Genomic DNA, 20,911 nt, shown 5'->3' with positions numbered 1-20,911 from the left:
TAAGGCGTATGAAAATGAAAATAGTTTAACCTAAATGTATTTAAGCACATAAATATTCAACCATTCAATAAACATTACAATAGTATTTCAAAAAATAATCTTACCATTTTCACCATTTTCAACGAAGGAATGTTGCTCTTTTGGCTCTACTGCGCATGGCGTTCCAGCTTTATCGACGTATCCCTACAAAATGAATTAGATACAACGCTATGCAACGGAAGACATCGTTATTTATTTATTGAAACTTACTTCTTGTAACTTATCAATTCTAGCCGGATACTCATCGTCTATTATAAAATTCCATACCATTTTCAAAAAAACTTTACCAGTGTTTTGTACTTTAAAAGTAAATGACCTTATCTGAAATCAAATATTGTAGATTTAATACAAACTTAAAATAAGTTTAATTAAAATAAACCTTATTAAAACAATTTTTAATTTGATCTTTTGACATTTGTATTGAAACTAATGAAATTCAGTAAACTAGGTTATGTACGGCCAATATTAATAAAAAATATCTCAAATACAAGATTTATAAACATACAGGTTCGTCCTAATATCGAAATCGAAATGTAATTCCATGAAGGATCCTAAGTTGTAATTCTTGAATTACATATAACGGTTAATCATTTTTCACTTAAATTAATAATTCGTATCAACTGCTATATTATAAAAAAATATAAAATAATACATTAAAGAAAATAATGTTTATAAACAATGCTTCAGGAACACGCAACAACGCTTTCCTGCAATCTGTGGGTTTTCGTATTTTAACTCATCTAGGTACCACCTACTCATCAGATATTCTTCCGCCAAACAGCAATATTTATTATTGTTGTGTTTCGGTTTGTGAAGGGTGAGTGAAGTGAGTCAGTGTAACTGAAGGTGCAAAGGGCATATCATTTTAGTTCCCAAGTTTTTATTTACCTTGGCCAAAAGTCAACACCACCAAAGTGGATGTAAAATGTAATCTTTACAACCTTAAAATTCAGTAAGAAAAATTTGACGTCCACAAACTAACAAGAAATATATTCACACACACTAACAATATATAGATAAATGTTAAAGAATGATATTAATCACATTATAGAATTGTTTCAGTAAATGCAACAAAACTTTACGAATAGTAAATCTATATAGTATATAATAGAGTCGGAGTAATGGAGAGAGATGGTCGATGATCGCGGGTTTCAACCCAGGCACCACTTTTCATGTACTATATCCGTGTAAATGTTCCTTCAGGAAAACAGGGTGAGCTAATCTAAATGTGTTAGATAAAAAAATTGTCACTCGGAATAAACTCCAAACCTCCTCTTCAACATTTACAGGCTAATAATTTTCCTTTTTTTTTTTTATATAAATCGTACTCATCGACGTGAGATTGCAAAATTTAAAAAGTGAAAACCCTTACTTGATAAATAAATGTATCTTCAATATTCTTTTCGCCTTCTAAACCACATACGTATTTAGTGTATTCCGTTGTAGCCGAATAAACAACAACCATGTGAATAACATCAGACAAATATCCACGAATCAAACTACCTTGTTCGTTTACAATAGTTTCATATCTCTCGTTTAAATCAGCGTCTCTATATAAAAATATATTTTGGAAGACATTAATACCGAATTTTGAGCATTTAAAAAAAAATTGCCAATATTTTGGACAACTTTGGACAATCACTGAGTTATTATTAACGGAAAACCCCAATTATTTTTTTCTGAACAAAGCAACTTCTGCAGCCGCATAATCAAAATCAAATTATTCTATCTTCAAATAGGCTCACGAAAGCTACAGTATAGAATTAAATGTAAAGCTACCACCGGTTCAGAAAGTACATTCTACCGAGAAGAACCATGTGATGTTGGTAATGGATAATTACCAACGGGATAGTTAGTAATAAAATAATAGGACGTAAATAGTCTGATGCACATGATCAAATGACATAATATGTTATCTGTTTTGTCTATACTATTATCTATACTTAAATTATAAAGAGGAAATCTTTGTTTGTTTGGTTGTAATGAATAGGCTCAAAAACTACTGGACCGATTTAAATAAATCTATCAGCATTCGAAAGCTACATTATCCACGATTCGTCTTCTTACTTCTATATATTTAAAAAAAAAAATGTATCTTTATGGGCTATTTTGATTTCCGTTTGAGATACGCAATCCTGTCACAAATCCGAAATCTACGCGGACGAAGTCGCGGGCAGAAGCTAGTATTAAATAAAATTACATATTCAGGACAAATAAAATATACATTAATCTTTAAATATGTTTGAAAAGAAATAGCATTACGATGATTCTTTATATAAAACTCTACAATGTAAATTTGAAACGAACTTACCTATTATGGTCAAATATTGTCACCGTTTGCCGACTATCCCACGTACTTGCTTTTATGTCCAAAGTGAAGAAATCGTCACTTATAGCTACTAAGGTCAGATTTAAAAATTCCTATAAAAATGTAGATTCGATTTATTTTAGAATGAAAGAATGATCTATCATAACTCAGAATAAAAGCGCAAAAAAAAAACTAATTGATAACTCCTTAATTAATGTGACGTTAAAGATCTTAACGTTTGTTCACGTTAAAGGTACTCGTACAATAAAGCCTAACGAGCTAGGCCCCAAGACTTTGTTGCACTTCAGTACAAAAAAGCTAAGATTTTTAATGTACTGCATTCACTATATACAACTAGCTGATTTATCTGGTAATGTCAAAGGTTTTTTAAATTGAATAAATAAACTAGGAACTGATAAATTGAGTAACTTGTACCTGGAAAAAATTGAAATCCGCATATACACAGGTTAATTCTATATACGTACTAAATGTTTCTTATGGTATAATTTGAATATAAGCAGTCCTTGGTGGCTTTGTGCAAGCCCGTCTGGGTAGGTAACACCCACTCATCAGATATTCTACCTCCAAAAAGAGTACTTAATATAGTTGTGTTCCGGTTTGAAATGTGAGTGAGCCAGTGTAACTACTGGCAAAAGGGAAATAAAATCTCAGTTCCCAAGGTTGGTGGCGCATTGGCGATGTAAGGAATGGTAACTATTTCTTACAGCGCCATTGTCTATGGGCGGTTGTGACCACTTACCATCAGGTGGCCCATATGCTCGACCGCCAACAAATGCCAAAAAAAAGATATCTAGACACTTATAATACTTACCTTTCTCAGTACTACTGGTTGAGAACAGAAGAAAATGATTTCTAAATCCTTCTCTTCCCCCGGCGATATGAATCCAATCGATGGTTTAACAATAATATGTTCCAAGTTATCCCATTTAAACTTATATACTTTTTCAGAATTATTAACCATGATTACTGTTCGTCTATGTGCAACACATAATTCACAGCCGCCTGGATATTGATAAAAAGATAAATTTTTACATTCCTTTAACTTATAGACTAATAAAATTATTATTTGTAAAATCTACCGAATCAATTTCGTTTAGAAAATGTTTTTTGCTGAAAATGTACTAATAGGTTTTTTAGATCTTTCCATTGGCGAAACCAATATTACTAGTATACTTTTGAATGAAATTGCTATGTCAAACCAAAATTTAAAAGATATTTGAGGACAGAGTGTTCGACGCTGGTTATTGTGTCGCTAGCTTTTACAGATGCTTGTGATGCTTTTTTAGATTTCTTGGCATCTAGTTGCCGAGACTTTTTCTTATCGACAGGTGCGCTTTTACTTTTCTTCCTGCTATCAACTGTAGACACCGTTGACACGGTCCTTAGAGGAAAGATGAATTATAATAGAAAACATTTTAAATAATAAACTGAATAACTACATAAATATGTTTTTGTAATAAATTTATATATTTTATTAAAAACATTACAACAATAAAATTTACCCATCCACTGAAGATTTATAAGCGTTTAAATCGATTTCCATAGAGAGCATCTCCAGTCCTAATAGTATAACATCTTCCATGAAGGCTTCTGCTTCGCATAGTATCTAAAATCAATGTAATTTAGACAAACTCCTGGTATATTTTCGTATTCTTAACCATTGATATAATCTACAATATAGACCATACTAATAGTAATGTAGTCCAGTCTGACTCTAGTCTCTACTCGTATGTCTCATATATTTATGCATACTTATGATATAAAATAAATACGCTTGGATCCTAGAACTTTATTTTCATATTTTTTCATAAGTAATAATAAAAAATGAAATTGAACGTAATCATAAAAAACATTTTATCAAATTGACCAATTTTGGACCACCACTATCCATTTTTTTTTTATTTGTTTTTTTATCGGTTTGACACTTCTAATTCTAAAAATTCAAATAATCATAATTCAATATAAATGAGTCAAAGAAACCACTATCCATTTTTTTTTAATTTGTTTTTTTATCGGTTTGACACTTCTAATTCTAAAAATTCAAATAATCATAATTAAATATAAATGAGATCAGACCATACTATACATTTTAAGTACATAATGCTATAATATTGGGTATAGTTTTGCTCATTTCTAAGATTCACTTTTATAAATTCTGTCATTCATTTCTAAGTTAACAGACAGACTAACATTAACAGTGGTATATAGTATAACACTTAATAATAATTGTCATAGATTAATTATAAGTTCACATTATGTTTTATTTTAATATACCGTAAAATATTCGTAGGGATTTTCAAATATTGTTAACTTCACATCGCAAGACGTTCTTCCGCTGTTTATCGGATTATAGTGAACTATCAATGTTACAATTTCATTGGGTTTTAATAACACATTCATAATTAGATTCGAGATATCTGAAGATTAAAAATAAACAAATTAATAATATGCCTTAATAACAATAGTAAAATGATTCAATATACATTTACCATTATTGCCAACTAAAATCGTGTGATCGCTGTCTGGGGCAGACGTAAGCCAGAAAATAGGTCTTTCTTCTTTCACAGGTAATAACACATGTGCTGAAACTATTGCCTGCACTGAACTAACGTTTTTGAAACGAATTTCTTTATGAGAAATTGAACCCAAGCAAGTAACCGGAAAATTAAGTACGGCCAATCGTTTCTGTCTCAAATTAGGACTTATTAAACCGATTCTCGGTATAACACCTTCCCCGATTAAACAAACTTTAAATGATTTTTCTTGGTTTTGCAATAGTTTTAGTCTAATTTCTAAAATTGCTCTATATTCCTTAAAAAAATGTTAACAATAAATATCATGATAGTAATTGATGTATTAAACTTTCATTTTTAGCTATTTATGTTACCTCCAGAGCTTTAGGGCTAAATATTATGCCCAAATTTTTGTGCAATAAAGGTTCTATGTGAGTCTGATACTTGTCCAATGAAAATATATCTGAATTAGAATTATTCTGATAGTGTAGTTTCATAGTCAATGCACAGGCAACCAAACCGCTATTATAAAGATCGAGAATTGCCACATACTTTGAATTTACAGTTACACAAAAGAAGTGCAGCGTGACAGAGTCCTCCACAAAAACGCAATGCGAAGATGACTAGAAAAATATGCATAAAATATGAATAGCGTTAATACGTTAATACGACTCATAAAAAGATTAAATAAAAATAACAATAATTTACAATTGTAGAAGACAAAAATACGGTACCTCAGGAACTTTGTACTCAAAAAGATTTTTTACAATTAAATGTTCACGGAACGTTGTTTCTAAATTCCAGAAATCCAACGTTGGCATTGCTCCTGTCCCTACAAGCTTAAGTGGAACTCCCTGGCTTTCAGCAGGACAAGTATCACTTATTACAAATTTAATTGTTTCTTGAAACGTTGTAGCAGTCGTAGCATGAAATTGTATCTGAAGAGTTCTACTTGTGCCTGGTGCGAGAAGGTTGTCATCATTGTAAATTAGAAAATTTCCACAATTTAACGGTGGATTCTTTAATCTGTCAAATCATAAATGAATAAATGTATCATCCGTGTATTATTAAACTGTATGGTATAGTGAGAATAACTTACTTGTTGTCTTTTAATTTCGCTTGGGATTGAGGATCATCAGGATCACGTCTATATTTTAACGGAAGAACTATTTCATATGTTACAGGACATTTACTGGTATTGTTCAAAATAACTTCACGTATTACACCACTTCCCACGGGAATTATATGGAAATTCAATTCGCCAAGAGGGAACAATGTGAAACTAGAATTTGTGTCAAAGGATACATATTAAGAATAAATTAAAAAAAAAATTGAACATATCAGATGCTGGTAAACTCACGTATTGTAAAAAGAGGCAATCGTAACGCACACGGGAAATTTTGCAACGACTACTTGATTTTTACTTCCGTCTAGCAAAGAGCAAATGTAGGCAGGCACATTGACTAAATTTAGGGAAGTAGTAGGAGTGCAAACAAATTCTATACTGACAAGCTTCAAAGAAGGTGGTATGATACCACACTCTGGTGCTGCTTCGAATGATCGTAGTAAAGATGGTTCAGGGAAATTCTTAACTTTTTTCAATCTAAAATAAATAAATCCTTTTAGGTAGAAAAAATAAACCTAACAGTACAGATTCCTTGCTTATTTAAAGTTAGATCTGATAAAATTATTTTAAGATTAAAGTTTCTAGAAATAAAACGTATTACAAAACTGTTGTACTTTATTTTTTTCTATTGTATTAAAATTAGCACACTAACTTATAGAAGACATTATATCTGCCACGATTTAATAAGTACATTTCCCGAACTACAGTCGAGTTAACTTTCACATTGCCGTAATTTAGGAAATTTTCGCTTGGGTTCTCGTGCGCACATTCTACCATCACGTCATAACACTCGGCAGACAAGAATATCGAATCTGTTAACATTGGATCTCCGCGGCCTTCTGCGTCGTATATCTAGAAATATATCTAGATAATTTTTATTCAGTACTTAACTGCAGCATTTTTTTTACTAAATATTTTAGAAGATCTTTAAAATATAGAATTCTACATTTCCAGAAACCTTTTTTATGTTGAAAATACATAAAATGGTTAATATTTTGTCTAGGTATATAATATTTTGTCCACGATATTGTAATTTAAAAAACCTTGGGTCAGATAGTTCTGTCACAAATGGAAACCGCGTAAAGATGTCGAGATAAATTTAACTAACATCAATAGTTAGTGCTTTATTAGATATAACGCCAACTCTGCAAGCTATGTAGGTCACTGGGACGATCTGGTTGTCGTTCCTTGCAACTACGCCAGTCTTTTGGGTTATTAAAAAATCTTCAACAAAATCTTCTGTATTACGTATTTTCCATTTAATGGGAAGTATAGAATCATTTTTCACAATAAACCTATCATCTTCACGACGATATAATAAATGTTTGCCAAACTCTGAAATATATTAATACTGTGCATAGGCTCTATAAGTATAGTATAAATATGTTTTAAAAGTGCTTTCAGCTCCAATACTTTATTAAAATATGTTACATATTTTACCTATAATTTTGGTCAATGGCAGAATTTCTACAACAGGTACAACTCCACTACAAGCTATAGTTACAGTGACAATTTCAGGATTATCTTTAATACAGAACATCAAAATAGTTGTATTAATTCCAATTTCAGTTGGAGCAGCCTTTATTATTAACTTTCCCCGACATCCAGGCTAAAAAAGGGAAAAATGATATAAGTAATGAATCTGTGTTGTTGAACATTATAATGAGATAAAGTATAAAGCACACCTCTAAACTTATAAAAGATCTGTCAAATTGAAAAACGGTTGAGTCTTCAATGAATGCAATCTCAATATCAGTCGTTATCAATGATGAATTTCTTAAATCTACGGTATATTTTTCTTCGTATATTCTATAAAAATAATAAATTAATCTGATATATTCAATTCAATGTGTTAGTCGAATGCAATTAATAATAACGTTCTTACCTATTGCTTCCGATGAAAATAGGTCCGAAATCGAAAACCTTTTGATCGTCTAAATACGCACCTTTATAAACTTCATATTCTATAGTTCTTCTGACAAAATTTTCAAACATTTTTTTTGGCCGATTATCTAATCTTATGAATGATAAAAATCAAAATCAGTTTGAGTTTTACAAAATAATTAATTTTCCTGTGAGTTTTTAGATACCTTGGCAAATCGCATATACCAGATACAATTATATCAACTCGTGATTCCGGCCATCCACTAACTTCAACGAACCTTCTGACATTAAAATTTCCTTCAATTTTCGGACTGAATGTATATTTGCATCTTACTAGATCTCCAGGATATAAAATTATACGTGTATCACGATCTAAAATTAGCATTTTAGGTAAAGGATTTTATGTCTGAATAAACGTTAACAGTTGTGGATTTCCAATTAGATCCGGATGCACGAATCTAGACCGAAAATATTTAACAGGTGCCAAAACACAGATTTAATTGAGCTCATACTATAAATATATTTTAAAAGGTATCCTTTTTTATTTGCAGTATTAAATAAAAGTGAGTTTTGCTTTGTTGTGTTGTTTTTGATAACTTTTTTCTTTGTAAGAAGTAATATAAAAATTGTATTTAAAATCCTACTAATATTTTGAAGTGGTAGGTTTCGTGTTGAATTCTATTGAAAGTATATGTGAAGGTGGTCTATGTCAGTGAATCAGAATATAATGATAAGTACTGACACGGTGGAAGTGAAACTAAATAATTAAATTATATATATTAATTACTTAGTGCTACCGTACCGCATTTTTTTTATCAAGTTTCAAATCATAACGACTTAAAAAAAATCAATATAAAAATACCCCAAATCAGTTACTTACCAGATAAAGATTTTACACTATGCAGAGGAACAGGATAGTTGATATCAATTTGACTTTCTTCTGGTAATACCCTTTCGATTAATGTAGATGGTATCTCACTTGTTGATGTTTGAGAAGAAGTTACCTAAAACGGACAACTTATAATGAGCAGATTTTGTACTGCTGCTTTAGTTATGATATATGAAGTATTTACTACTAGGAGGTCCATTTGCTCACAGACCTATCTATATTAATAATTAGAAAAAATGGTATGTTCTCTATTCTAATAATGCGATAAGTTTCTACCTTTTTACCACAAGTACAATGCCATTTTGATAATATATTTAAAATATTATCTTGAGTCGTATCGTCTAATAAACTTAAATCATTGACCTGATTGCATTCACATTTTTTTATCTGAAAAAGCATTATTGAAATGTACATTTCATATAATGATAATAATTGTGGGAACTGGGTTTCAATAAAACTTACCGGTGGTTCGTCTAAATAGTACCAACATAAAGGCTCTTCGCTGTTTATTACTGGAAAAGTTTTGGGTAGCAATACCGTATACGTCTTTTTATTTATGGGAAATTTAAGTAGATCGTAATTTTCTTCTTCTTTGAGAGCATCTTGTACGGCAGCTGATTTAGTAAACATATTGACCAATGCCTGCTTGTAACGTAGACAAGGGCATGAAATAACGGTCAAAGGGAAACCTCTTTCCGACAAGCTGACATCAGATACCTATAAAATATTAAAGTAGTTTAAATTAGCTTTTTATTTAATTTAAAATCTTTTATCTTAATAACTTTTTAACTGTAAATAATAAAAAAACATTCGTAATTTTATATTTTCATTAAAACCTTTTTCAACTTACTTGTATTTGTACTTCAGATTTTCGCTTAACTTTCTTTTGAGCCGAATTTAGCACTTGTCCATTAAAACCATATAGTGGACTACCAACATCTTCAAGGTCTAATACCCAATTATTTGCAACATTTATTAGATTCTCGTATGTAGTTTTAATATATTCGTTATACCTCAAGTTCATATTCAAATATTCACTTGTAGCTTTTGCTAAAACCAGACTTTTATTATCATAAAGTAAAAAAAAAGTATATAAAATTCATACAACTTATTTCGATTTTTCTGCGCTTTAATATTATATTAGTACCTTACCTTTAACGTCGTCTTTTTTTATTTTCTTTTTAGATTCTGATTTATCAATAGCTAAAACTGATCTACTATGATCTGAAAAAGTTTGTTTAAAATAAAATAAAAAATCTTTCTTTAATTTTGTATTCCAAAACGAATTAAAGATCAATAAAATACCTCTAGCACTTTTATCTTTAGACACAGCTAATTTGAGACAACTGAAATCAAAGTTAAATTAGCATAAGTATTAACATATGTACCTACTATTTATTATTGATGAATAATTTAATGAATGAATATAGTATCAATACCCGACTTTTTCGTAATGCTTATTACGTCTTTCTTCCAAACCATAATTAATATAAATATATTTTAATTCAGGACTTATAGATTCGAATTCTTCACCTTCCATTTCATCAAACGACTGCACAATTTTTGCAATTTCCGTCTCATCGTATACTTTGGACGTCTCCCTAAAATATCAGGTCACATTAATTTTAATACTATTTCTATTTTACTATTATGTGAGCAAATATGAAATTTAAAAATATGGAATTTGCTTACAATTTGTATATTTTTACAATGTTCTTAGGGTTTGTAAATATCAAAAATGTTTAATCTCCTTGGGGTAACAATAAAATAATATATCTACTATGTAGTTTATATTTCTTACTCGTCACCCAGATCGGCATCTCGTAGATTATCTTCATAAGTCTGAGCCCATCTGTTAAAGTCCGATTGACATAATACGAGGTGTATATTCCTTATATTACGTTTACATTTAATGAGAGTAGTGAGCACTTGCGGCGGATTTTTTATAGCGATACTTGTTAAGCTGTCTACTATAAAACCTTTATCAAATCTTGGTAATTTCAGGTAATCAGACAAAACTTCTTGAAATAAATCCTAAAAATAAATGGTTTATTGTAAATTAAATAGTTATCTTATGTTCAATTGTTTTTTCTGTAATAGAAGATTTTAAATACATTCTAACCATTTGAAACATGGTGGAAGATCCGATAGCTCCTACAGCAGTATGCGATATAACTGAAGAAGTCGGTGACCTTTTCTTCTTCTTATCACTAACTTTAGATCGTGGAGTGACATTTTTATTATTTGCCAAAAATTCCATCTTTTTATATAACACTTCAAAATTGTCGTCTTTTTCTTCAGGTGATACTGTAATAAAACATGTGATCTACAGATTCTACAGTCTAATTTTATCTTTACATAGTATAAAACAAAGTCGCTTTCTCTGTCCCTATGTCCCTTTGTATGCTTAAATATTACAACTACGCAACGGATTTTGATGCGGTTTTTTTAAATAGATAGAGTAATTCGAGAGGAAGGTTTTTTTCGATAATACATTTACAATATAGTTAAGTAACACTGATAATTTTAAAAGTTTCTAATGTGACGTCGTAAATTTATTTACGATTATATTTATTATATTTTTGCGCTTACATTGTAAAAGCTGGCTGAACCCTACTAGATAGATCAAAATAATGTACTACAGAATTGTACACCTCAAAAATGTCTACAAAAAAGTCTGCGATGGTATATGTCTATCTCTTAAAGATAACCTACAATAAACATTTTTTTATCGTTTACTTTTTACGAGAAATAATGGCTTATTTTCGAAGCGATTTTAAGCAATATAGCATTGTTCCTTATCCAATTAGGTATTTTCAATAAATTGTGCATTCAATATAGATCAATGTGGCCTTTACAGCAATTTACATTACAGCGATTGGACGCGGTTATTATCGGAGTCAAACAAACATACTTACAACAAACAATCCTTACATGCTGTAAAGGGTTGAAAAGGGGGGTGAAAGGTTATAAGTTTGTTGAAAATATTGTCATGTTTAGAATTTTTAGAACTAGAAGCATAAAACTTATATTTTCGGCTGTACACTTATAAAATAACATATCATGACTCCCACTCAGGAGGGAATTTTGGATATTCTACCCCTAAATGGGTGAAATAGGGGTTGAACGTTGGTATGGAATTCTTTAAGTTAGAAACATGAAACTTTATTTTTGGGATACTGATTAAAAAGGAGTTGATTCGCATTTAAGCGTTTCTGTATATTCTACCCTAAGGGCTGAAATACACACCAATGTGGTATACAAAGAGGTATTACATTAACGTAACATTTTAAGTTAATTTGTAAATATATTCATATTCTACGCGGGCAAAGCCGCGGGTAACAGCTAGTTGTACATAAATCTTACATAGCTAAATAAATATCGCATTAAAATTTACAGTTACCCTCAGATTCTGTCTCATCTACATCAGAATCAGTTTTGGTTACATTCTTTCTTGATATCTCATACATTTCGTTTATTGCTTGAATAAGTACAAATTTTGCGGAGCAGTTACAAAAGCACAAAGCCTCAATAAAACACAAGTCTACGTTGATTGTTGGAAGTCCGAGTGCTTTACCCATCGCATAAGCAATTTCTTGGCACTGCATTTCTGAAATGTTATTATTTATTAAAAAATATATTTGATGAGCAATATCATTTAAATGCTTATCATTTAGCGTCATATTTGGACGGAAAATGTCTAGACAAACGCCGTTGTATATGTAGTACCTATACAACTGAATTTTAGCGGGGCTGACGAAAATTAGCTAGTTGGGGTTTTGCTATTTATGCCTAAAGACTCGAGCTCTTGGAAGGTAGGAAATGTACAAAAGCCACGTGTTGTTATTTCATCGATTCTTTAAAAAAGTATATTCATTCAGAGACAGGCGAGCTCTTATATCAAGAGCCTAAAATAAAACGACCTCCTTCTGAACCGCCAGAATAGTTTCCATAAAAATCCATACACAGCCGACCTTCTAGTAATTCATTTCATATCTATAATTCTTATTTAAAAAACACTTATTTTTCAAATATGAATTATACTTATCTATTCGACATTTAAGAGATATACCTCTTAAATATAGTATACTATATTATATATATTACTTAGCTTTATAGATTGTTATGGCATTATTAGTTAAGCTACATATACATGTATGTATATATTTAACAGCTAATTTTAAGTTCTAACCTTCACAGGGAGATCCATGCATAAAAATCAGCATCCCATTGGAATGCTTATCTTTAGAATCATCGTCTGTCGATGTAATATCGAAAACATTGAGACATTCTTTTAATGGATCCACATTTGCATCTTTCATTTCCTTTATTACATCTGTAAAAATATTTTTATTACAAACGTGACTTTGCTCATTTAAATTACACACCAATACTTAAAACTAAATTTAACATATGGATCAAACAAAATTTGTATGAGGTGCCTTTGGGACCCTGCGAGCAATCGTGTGGGTGATGCAGGGAATCGCCGTGGAGGGCCGTAGTCTTCTTCTGTAGGACCGTCATGGTCCAGAAGGAGACAGCGGAGCGGGAAAGTGAAATGGCCGATCCTGCTCGGCGGAGACGACGAAGGCGTCGTCTCGGCCCTCCCATAACCCCACAGACGTCTGGGGCTTAAAAGATAGGACGCGACCGAGGGGCCGTGGACGAGTGAGGTGGGGGCCTCACATTTCCTATTTCAGACGGCACTGAGGAGGACGGCAGCCGGAATGGAGTGCCGGGAGGCGAGATCACCGTCACGAGCGGAGCACTGCACAGGAGAGGTCGCGGATGCATTATATTGACACGATCCCCCAGCCTCTCCAATCCGTGCCGAGAACGGCCATCGCAGTGGTTTTAGTGGGTAAGAATCCCACAAAACACGGTTTCCCCCTCATAGCGACTGGGTACCTTGCTGAAGGTTTCCACTGCGTGAAAAAAAATGCAACCTTTGGACAGAGGACGTATTGTAAAATAAATGGGGGTACAATTATTTTTAATTATAATATACTACATATGTAATATAATAATACATAACTATAAATAGCTATGTGTAAAATATGTAAACTTATTTAAATATAAAACATTCGTAAATACCCATATGATATACACATTGTAGTAACCTGAGAAATTAATAAAATTACGACGATTTCTTAGTAATATTAAAGCGACAAATAAAAGTCTTTAATCATATTTTTCAAAACTTCTAGTTTTTGAGCGCGCCTTATAGCTTAAGGTATTCCAAAGTCGACAAGTCGAGAATAGACAGAGTTAAATTTTCATCACAGCAAAGAGTGCGCTTACGAGTCTCCCTTAGGACCTGAATTGCTTTTTGAAAAAGAAGAGAGTCGCTGGATTAAAAAGAATAGAGAAGAGATAAAATGTTAGTATTCCTACGAAGACGAATGTAAAGAAATTATGTAAGTTTTAAAATAATTAACCATTTATAATTTCAGTTTCTGTTCTATGTATCTTAGGAGTTGCTGCTTCTTTTGCTGCAGATGTTGTTTTCGCATTGGTTTTTGGACTTTTAGCTTTCCTACGAGTTAAGAGTCATCAATTATGATTTGCTAAATAATGGCGATCCCGATTGTGTTAGTTACATCAGTAACAAAATATACCGCGAAGAAGCAGACGCTCGAACAGTAGATGGCTTCGATGATTGAGCTTCCTCTTCTTTGCATCTGAATGAATATAAAATAGTTCAAGTCCAAATATTTTTAAAGCTGAAGCTGAATTTTAAGCTAACATTACCTCTTTACTCTTTCTTTAAATTTCTTATAGAAATTAACTATCTCTGGTGGCATTCCAGAGCCCGGAGTTGAGGCTGGTACCAACATCTCTTCAGGCTTATTGTAATATTTATATAGTAATTGGTACACGTCCTCCTCATCTTTCCATTGCCTATAAACAATGTTATTATTAATATTTTCATTTTTAACAAGTAATAAAAAGATAAATTAAACAATTTACTTATCACTATGCGCTATTATAAGTTCGATTGGAAATGGACAAGGGTTTGTCAAGCCGAAATAATTTTCAGATGTTTCTGCCCACGGCAGCGTCGGTGGAAAGCTAACGTACGGTCCAATTATATGCACTTGAGGTAATATCCCTTGACCGGTGATCGGTATTGTTAGTCGGTTGGGATTCATGTGAAATTTAAATATCAAAACACCCTCGTAGGCCATCTAGAAGTAAAAACAGAATACAATATAAAACATTATAGTTTAGAACATACTTATTACACAATTGGCAAAGACAATGCATTTTATGCATTCCTGGGCGAAGTTATTCGATGATTTTCACAGATTTTCAGATTTGCACTTAAAAAGTTAGTAGCTTGTATTGAAAGTAGTAGTAGAGCTATTTTTGAAAAATCAGATTATTATATTCAACAGGATCACATAATTGTGATCTTTCTACAAATATTTACTAAATTTTTAGTAATGATTGATTTTACGCTTCTTTTGTTCCGAGGCGTTAATCGTTTCAATTAATTAATTACACAAATCGTATTTATATTTATTTTATTTTGTACCTCTATCGTGGGCTTGAAAGCGATACTCAACCACCCTCCTTCACCAGGTTCATACTTTCCAGAGCTATCAAGAACCGTCATAACGTTTGACCCCGGAGTTTTCAATCTTAATGTCACGAACCAGATGCACGTAGGTTTTCCACTAAAGATGACATTAATTTTTAAGTTGACTTATCAAAAATAAATGGCACAAAAAAAACAAATGTCTACGGATTAATAGTAGATTGGTTTAGTTCCAAAGGTGGTTAACGTATTGACAATGTGAGAGATGTTTAATATTTCTGAGAATCAATGCCTTAGGACTGTGGTACCCACTCACAATCATGCTCTTTGACAGTCTGCCAAATTTAAATTGAATATGTACTTACATGTTTTTTATGGGAATGGAACATACAACTTTATCTCCACATCTCACAGAACCAAAATCAATTTCTCTCACATTAGATACTAAATAAGGTACTGCACATAAAGCCCTTATTTGGACTGGTATTGTCACCCCATATGGAACCTATGAAGTCAAAAAAATATTTTATTAAAGAAAATTTCAAACATTTGTTACGTATATTACGAGTGTAAGGGTCATTTATAAAAAAACTCACACCGTAACGGAATGAGCAGCCTGTTTTAGCATTCTGCTCTACTCTACTAAACAAAAAATATTTTATACACAGATCACATAAAGACCCGACATTATTATTATTTTTGGTATGACATAAATAAGTATATAAAATTATGATATGTTCTAGAACCTTCCTTGCCCAGTAATTTGACATATAAATAATATTTATCTTTAAAACAGGTAAGTGTATTTATTAGGCAGTATTTGTTTAAATATCGTTAAATTTTTAATATTTAATTATAATGGATCTTTACAGAATCAATATTGAAAAATAAAAAAATAAAAACTTATTTAATACCTCTAAATTAAAGAATGTTTCAACATTTTGCTCCAACTCAGTGATATCAGCTGACGTTGGCGCAAACATAATTTCAAGTTTACCCATTTCACCAGGACCTAACTTTCCACATAACTTCAATGCCAACCAAGGTGGAAGATGGGTGCTTTTGGCAATATGCACCTTTGTTACAATTGGTCCGTAATTTATTATTTCAACACAACATTGTATCTAAAATAATCGAATATTTTATTAGAAATACAAATTTACTTAATTTTAATTTTATAAATATCCGTCTCATTACCGTACTGCCTGTAATTACAACACCGTAGTCGATCATATAGGGAATTGTGGCAAAACCAGGAATAGATCCAATTTTTGACGCCGTTTGAAATGAAACTAAAATTTCTGGATGCAAAGTGATATGATTTATAACTAGCATTCGCTCTATTGCCAACTCGATGTCCATGACAGAAGGATAAGCATCCTGAAATTACAATAATAATGTCATTTTTCATTTATTCCAGTTAAATATTTTTTGATTTTGCTGTTAATTATTACCCAAGCAGAACATATATGCCAGTCAAGTTGAAAATAAGGATCTTCAAAACATTCTTCTACTAATGGTGTATTTAAATGTTCGGATGTAGTACTAGAGAATACTTCACGAAGCGCTTCTAAATATTCTTCCGTAAGCGTAGGTATTGCTAAATAACCCAACTCCAAATCAAGCTAAAATCACATTAAATATTTAAGATATTCTGAGATCAATGCACTACACAATTCTTTATAAAGATTCCATCGATACTCATGCTATATCATATAAATACATCAGCAAATAATTTATTTAAAATAATTACAAAGCCTTATATGTGGTCTTTAAGTTATTTAATATCGTAATATTTGTTTATTTTAATTAATTCAATCATATCAAGGAAATTATAAATACTAGTTCGCCTAATAGTCCAAATTCGTTACGTTCGACAATAATTATGAATGAAAATTTGTACAGATATTTTATTTAGGAAACAATAAATTATTACTATTAATCCATGGTGTTACAAATATAAACAAGTTGCAAAACAGCTTCTAATATTAAGATATACCTTTATAATATCTGGTCGTGGTAATGACAAATATATTTGAGGTATAACGCCCCAACCAAAAACTTCTATAGGTATAAAAGGAAGATGCCCGATTTCTAGGAGAAAAGTTCGACGAAAATATCCCATTATTCCGGGTCTCATTTCAATTTTAATTTCCGATTGCTGTTCTGGTTCCAATTTTTTTTCAGGCGGAACTAGATCAATAATGGTCCCATATAGACTATTTTTAAACATCGGCTCGTTTAAGTAGGTTTTATATTCAAACGGTAGCTGTGCAATGTTTGAAATGGTCAATTGTTCCGTAGCATTTTCATGATAAGAACGTATTTTGAAATTAAGTTTATGGGTACTTATTTTGTACAGCAACTCAGAACTCTGACCAGTAATAATAATCGTTTCTAGTGGCCCACCTAACACTTCACATTCTAATATCACACGAACGTTTATATTAGATTTTGGTCTAAATATTACATTAACGTATTGGACTTCATTTGGTTTCAACATCCCAGAATAAGGAACAAGTTGAAGAATATCATTCATTTTGACGTAAGAAACTTTATTAACTTTTGGAAATTTATGTATCCACTGAAATTGTGAGTCATATACTGTGTCTAACATAGGAGCAATTTTTTTCATTATTTTATATTTTGATAATTCATTTTCATCACCAATATGACGGGGGCTTACTGAATATACGCCAATCGGATTCTGATTGTTTTGAATACCGATATCTTTAGCATTGTTAGTATTAGATAAAGCAATAATCGATCCCATTGGCGTTCGACACGCTAAAATCTCGTGTAATTCTCCTTCATCTGTGTAGTTAATTAAAATATATTTAAAATTGATTACAGCCTTTTTAAAATGAATAATTAAAAATGAAACACACCACTCAGCTGAGTTTCCGTTGTAGAGGCCCCATAATAGCTAATGTTACTCGCAACCCTTAGATTGTTGGGCTATTTTAAATAAAAATATTCTTTATAAATGTATAATAAATAAAAGTAGGGATAGGGATACTCGATATGATAGAAGTATAACAAATGTATGATAAGATACATATAGAAAAACAATTATTTCAAATTGACTTAAACTCTGTGTAATGATATTATTTACTCCTTTCATAAAAAAATATGATTAAATTTGCTTACCGTTGCTGTATTTATGATACATTTCTTCCAGTTAAATTTGTAGCAAACAAGAAGAGGAGTCACATTTTGAATTTTAATAGTTCTACTTTCAATTGTTCCGTTTAATACGCACTGAAAATCAACTCTTGGAGTCAAAACATATATGTTCGGAAAGTTGATCTTTCCGATAAGTTTTATCGCATCCTACAAATAAAGTTAAAATTTTCAAAATAGTTCTTACTGTAACTGCCATACATATTAATAATAATTATTTATAACCTTACTTTATTTTTGTGTCCCTTAAATTTAATACGTAACAAATCACAATAGACACGAGATTTAAGTGACATGTGTTTAGTTGTATCGAATAAAATCTGTATTTTAATTATTTCTTGATCTTCTAAACATTCTTCTATCAAATGTGTAAGATTAAATATGCATTTAATTTTGTTAATGTCTTGAAAAAAATGCAGAGGTCCTTTTCTTAGAGGATCGACTGGTTTAGAAGTTAAATAGTCTATAAAGATTTTAGATTGCCGTTTTCCAATTTCATTTATAATACTGGGAATATTTAAATCATTTTCGTCGTAGCACACACAACCACATAGGTTCTCTTCATCGGGATTTACTTTGTACGAACCGTACTTTTGAATTATTGCAAATGGAGGCTTAACACTAATTTCAAAATCCAAAGGCAATTTTGAGACATTTTTAATTGTAATAAGATCTAAAAGGAAACATTTTAAAGAAAATTTAAGATGAAATTTGCATAAAGAATTTGCATTAGAAAAGAAAATTTATGAGCACCTGTTAACTTATAAAATTCACTATATGGACCATAGTCATACTGAAACTCAACGACGGGAGATGACAGTTCAATCTTTGGATCAACGAACTCTGCTATAATCTGGCACTCCAATAGCAACTCTTTCTTATTTATGCCTTCCACGCTTCCCACTAAATACCACATTTCCTTAACAGTTGTTACTTTATGAGACAAGCCAGTTATAGATAACTCAATTTTTTCTCCAGCTAGCATTTTAAATACTCTAGGTTCCATGTTAAAAAATCCACTGTCGCGAAAAAGAATAATTATGATTATGGAAATAAATTGTGGTAATTAAACAATAACAATATTAATTCTTGTCTAAATTATATAAAAATACATCAAAGTCAAATTATACATCCTCAAAAATACATCACATATATGAGTAAAACAGAAAACTTACCTACTATGTTGTTTAGTTTTAGGAGCTTTGTAATGCTCACTCCATTCTAACGCATGCATACGGGTTCCACAGTTCTCCATAATGACTTTGCAATTTAATGGGATTTTTGTAAAATGGCGACCAAGTACCACTTTATCTCTGTGATCTCCAACTAAAATACTTGTTCCCACGCCACTTGCCGACAGTGGTACAAGCTGAACACGTTATTCATACTTTCAAAATATTTATAAATTAATATATAAATTTATAAACTAAACGAATATACATAAGTATCATGAGTTTCGTTCTAATATGTTGCAATTCTTGCAAGTATTTAGTACTAAGGGCATAAAATAAAAAAAAAATCCTCTTTTATTTCTTTCATCAAAATAATAATGTATACTTAATATATATACTCACTATATCCTTAACTTTTTCCAACTGTATGACAGCTTTATTTGTATAACTGTCTGCGTCTATCAAATATAGAGTGACGATTAACTCTGTCTCTGATTCAGGATCAATATGTCCTTCAATAGGAGAGATTTGCCACCTCCCATCGCGATTGAGCTGAACATGAGATGGAGTATAAAGTTTTATACAGTAATGATTATGGAATAAATATAAGGATATTGTATGATTAAAAAATGCAGTAAAATTATAACAAAATTGTGACCCTATTTACATTAATAATTATTTATTCCAGCACAATAATGTGGAGACAAATTTTCAGAGGCGGTGAACTGCCCTATTTTTCCGCAAGTCTAAAACTTAAATAATCATTAACCACAATTATATCATGTATTCTATTAACAGTTAACAAGTTGTCTTAGCAATGCATACCAACGAAACTTTGAAAGCGACAGCCACCGGGGAATCATTGCATAGTGTCAGTATTTTTTGCGTCCTCGTCAAGAGTTTAACCTGCCCCCAGTGTAACGTTGCGGGCGCACACGTCACGATAGGACGCACCCCGCAACCGGATATTTGACACACTTCCACTGGCGTGGTAGAGCCGAATAAGTTTAATCTAAGGATTATTATTAAACTTAAAATCCTAAAAAATACTACAACCAACAGTAACAATTCAAACAGTGTGTATATTTTGATATTAGTCTCTTTTAATTACAAATGACTAATTTTAATTAATCGTAACATTTTGGCTGTGTGGTAAATTTATATAAAACCGCATGTTACAAAAAAGTAATGGAAAAAATAAAGGATATATATATTTTTTTATTAGTTTATAATTT

General features: G+C 31.2%; 1 protein-coding gene across 1 annotated transcript in view; it reads right to left on the bottom strand.

Moving 5' to 3' along the window:
• Nucleotides 1–20,911, bottom strand: part of LOC113394148 (hydrocephalus-inducing protein-like) — a 40,007-nt gene that overhangs the window by 11,904 nt on the left and 7,192 nt on the right. The window contains exons 14-59 of the mRNA XM_064220581.1: nucleotides 20,502–20,688; nucleotides 20,079–20,228; nucleotides 19,680–19,873; nucleotides 19,258–19,523; nucleotides 18,735–19,177; nucleotides 18,472–18,654; nucleotides 17,321–18,028; nucleotides 16,776–16,946; nucleotides 16,519–16,701; nucleotides 16,236–16,445; nucleotides 15,687–15,826; nucleotides 15,319–15,460; nucleotides 14,751–14,968; nucleotides 14,532–14,681; nucleotides 14,399–14,461; nucleotides 14,219–14,316; nucleotides 12,973–13,116; nucleotides 12,178–12,390; nucleotides 10,903–11,087; nucleotides 10,582–10,814; nucleotides 10,220–10,381; nucleotides 10,086–10,126; nucleotides 9,933–10,004; nucleotides 9,631–9,830; nucleotides 9,243–9,497; nucleotides 9,057–9,167; nucleotides 8,772–8,895; nucleotides 8,098–8,263; nucleotides 7,893–8,024; nucleotides 7,693–7,816; nucleotides 7,448–7,616; nucleotides 7,116–7,342; nucleotides 6,660–6,859; nucleotides 6,242–6,484; nucleotides 5,981–6,163; nucleotides 5,616–5,907; nucleotides 5,256–5,504; nucleotides 4,858–5,179; nucleotides 4,643–4,785; nucleotides 3,871–3,974; nucleotides 3,568–3,749; nucleotides 3,180–3,370; nucleotides 2,351–2,460; nucleotides 1,412–1,589; nucleotides 250–360; nucleotides 105–183 (exon numbers count right to left, since the gene is read on the bottom strand). Of these exons, the coding sequence (XP_064076651.1) occupies nucleotides 105–183; nucleotides 250–360; nucleotides 1,412–1,589; nucleotides 2,351–2,460; nucleotides 3,180–3,370; nucleotides 3,568–3,749; nucleotides 3,871–3,974; nucleotides 4,643–4,785; nucleotides 4,858–5,179; nucleotides 5,256–5,504; nucleotides 5,616–5,907; nucleotides 5,981–6,163; nucleotides 6,242–6,484; nucleotides 6,660–6,859; nucleotides 7,116–7,342; nucleotides 7,448–7,616; nucleotides 7,693–7,816; nucleotides 7,893–8,024; nucleotides 8,098–8,263; nucleotides 8,772–8,895; nucleotides 9,057–9,167; nucleotides 9,243–9,497; nucleotides 9,631–9,830; nucleotides 9,933–10,004; nucleotides 10,086–10,126; nucleotides 10,220–10,381; nucleotides 10,582–10,814; nucleotides 10,903–11,087; nucleotides 12,178–12,390; nucleotides 12,973–13,116; nucleotides 14,219–14,316; nucleotides 14,399–14,461; nucleotides 14,532–14,681; nucleotides 14,751–14,968; nucleotides 15,319–15,460; nucleotides 15,687–15,826; nucleotides 16,236–16,445; nucleotides 16,519–16,701; nucleotides 16,776–16,946; nucleotides 17,321–18,028; nucleotides 18,472–18,654; nucleotides 18,735–19,177; nucleotides 19,258–19,523; nucleotides 19,680–19,873; nucleotides 20,079–20,228; nucleotides 20,502–20,688 (8,651 nt within the window). The remainder of the gene's footprint in view (nucleotides 1–104; nucleotides 184–249; nucleotides 361–1,411; nucleotides 1,590–2,350; nucleotides 2,461–3,179; nucleotides 3,371–3,567; nucleotides 3,750–3,870; nucleotides 3,975–4,642; nucleotides 4,786–4,857; nucleotides 5,180–5,255; nucleotides 5,505–5,615; nucleotides 5,908–5,980; nucleotides 6,164–6,241; nucleotides 6,485–6,659; nucleotides 6,860–7,115; nucleotides 7,343–7,447; nucleotides 7,617–7,692; nucleotides 7,817–7,892; nucleotides 8,025–8,097; nucleotides 8,264–8,771; nucleotides 8,896–9,056; nucleotides 9,168–9,242; nucleotides 9,498–9,630; nucleotides 9,831–9,932; nucleotides 10,005–10,085; nucleotides 10,127–10,219; nucleotides 10,382–10,581; nucleotides 10,815–10,902; nucleotides 11,088–12,177; nucleotides 12,391–12,972; nucleotides 13,117–14,218; nucleotides 14,317–14,398; nucleotides 14,462–14,531; nucleotides 14,682–14,750; nucleotides 14,969–15,318; nucleotides 15,461–15,686; nucleotides 15,827–16,235; nucleotides 16,446–16,518; nucleotides 16,702–16,775; nucleotides 16,947–17,320; nucleotides 18,029–18,471; nucleotides 18,655–18,734; nucleotides 19,178–19,257; nucleotides 19,524–19,679; nucleotides 19,874–20,078; nucleotides 20,229–20,501; nucleotides 20,689–20,911) is intronic.

Source organism: Vanessa tameamea, chromosome 4 (genome assembly GCF_037043105.1).
Source record: "Vanessa tameamea isolate UH-Manoa-2023 chromosome 4, ilVanTame1 primary haplotype, whole genome shotgun sequence".
NCBI classification, from domain to species: domain Eukaryota; kingdom Metazoa; phylum Arthropoda; class Insecta; order Lepidoptera; family Nymphalidae; genus Vanessa; species Vanessa tameamea.
This window is presented reverse-complemented; position numbering and strand designations above follow the sequence as displayed.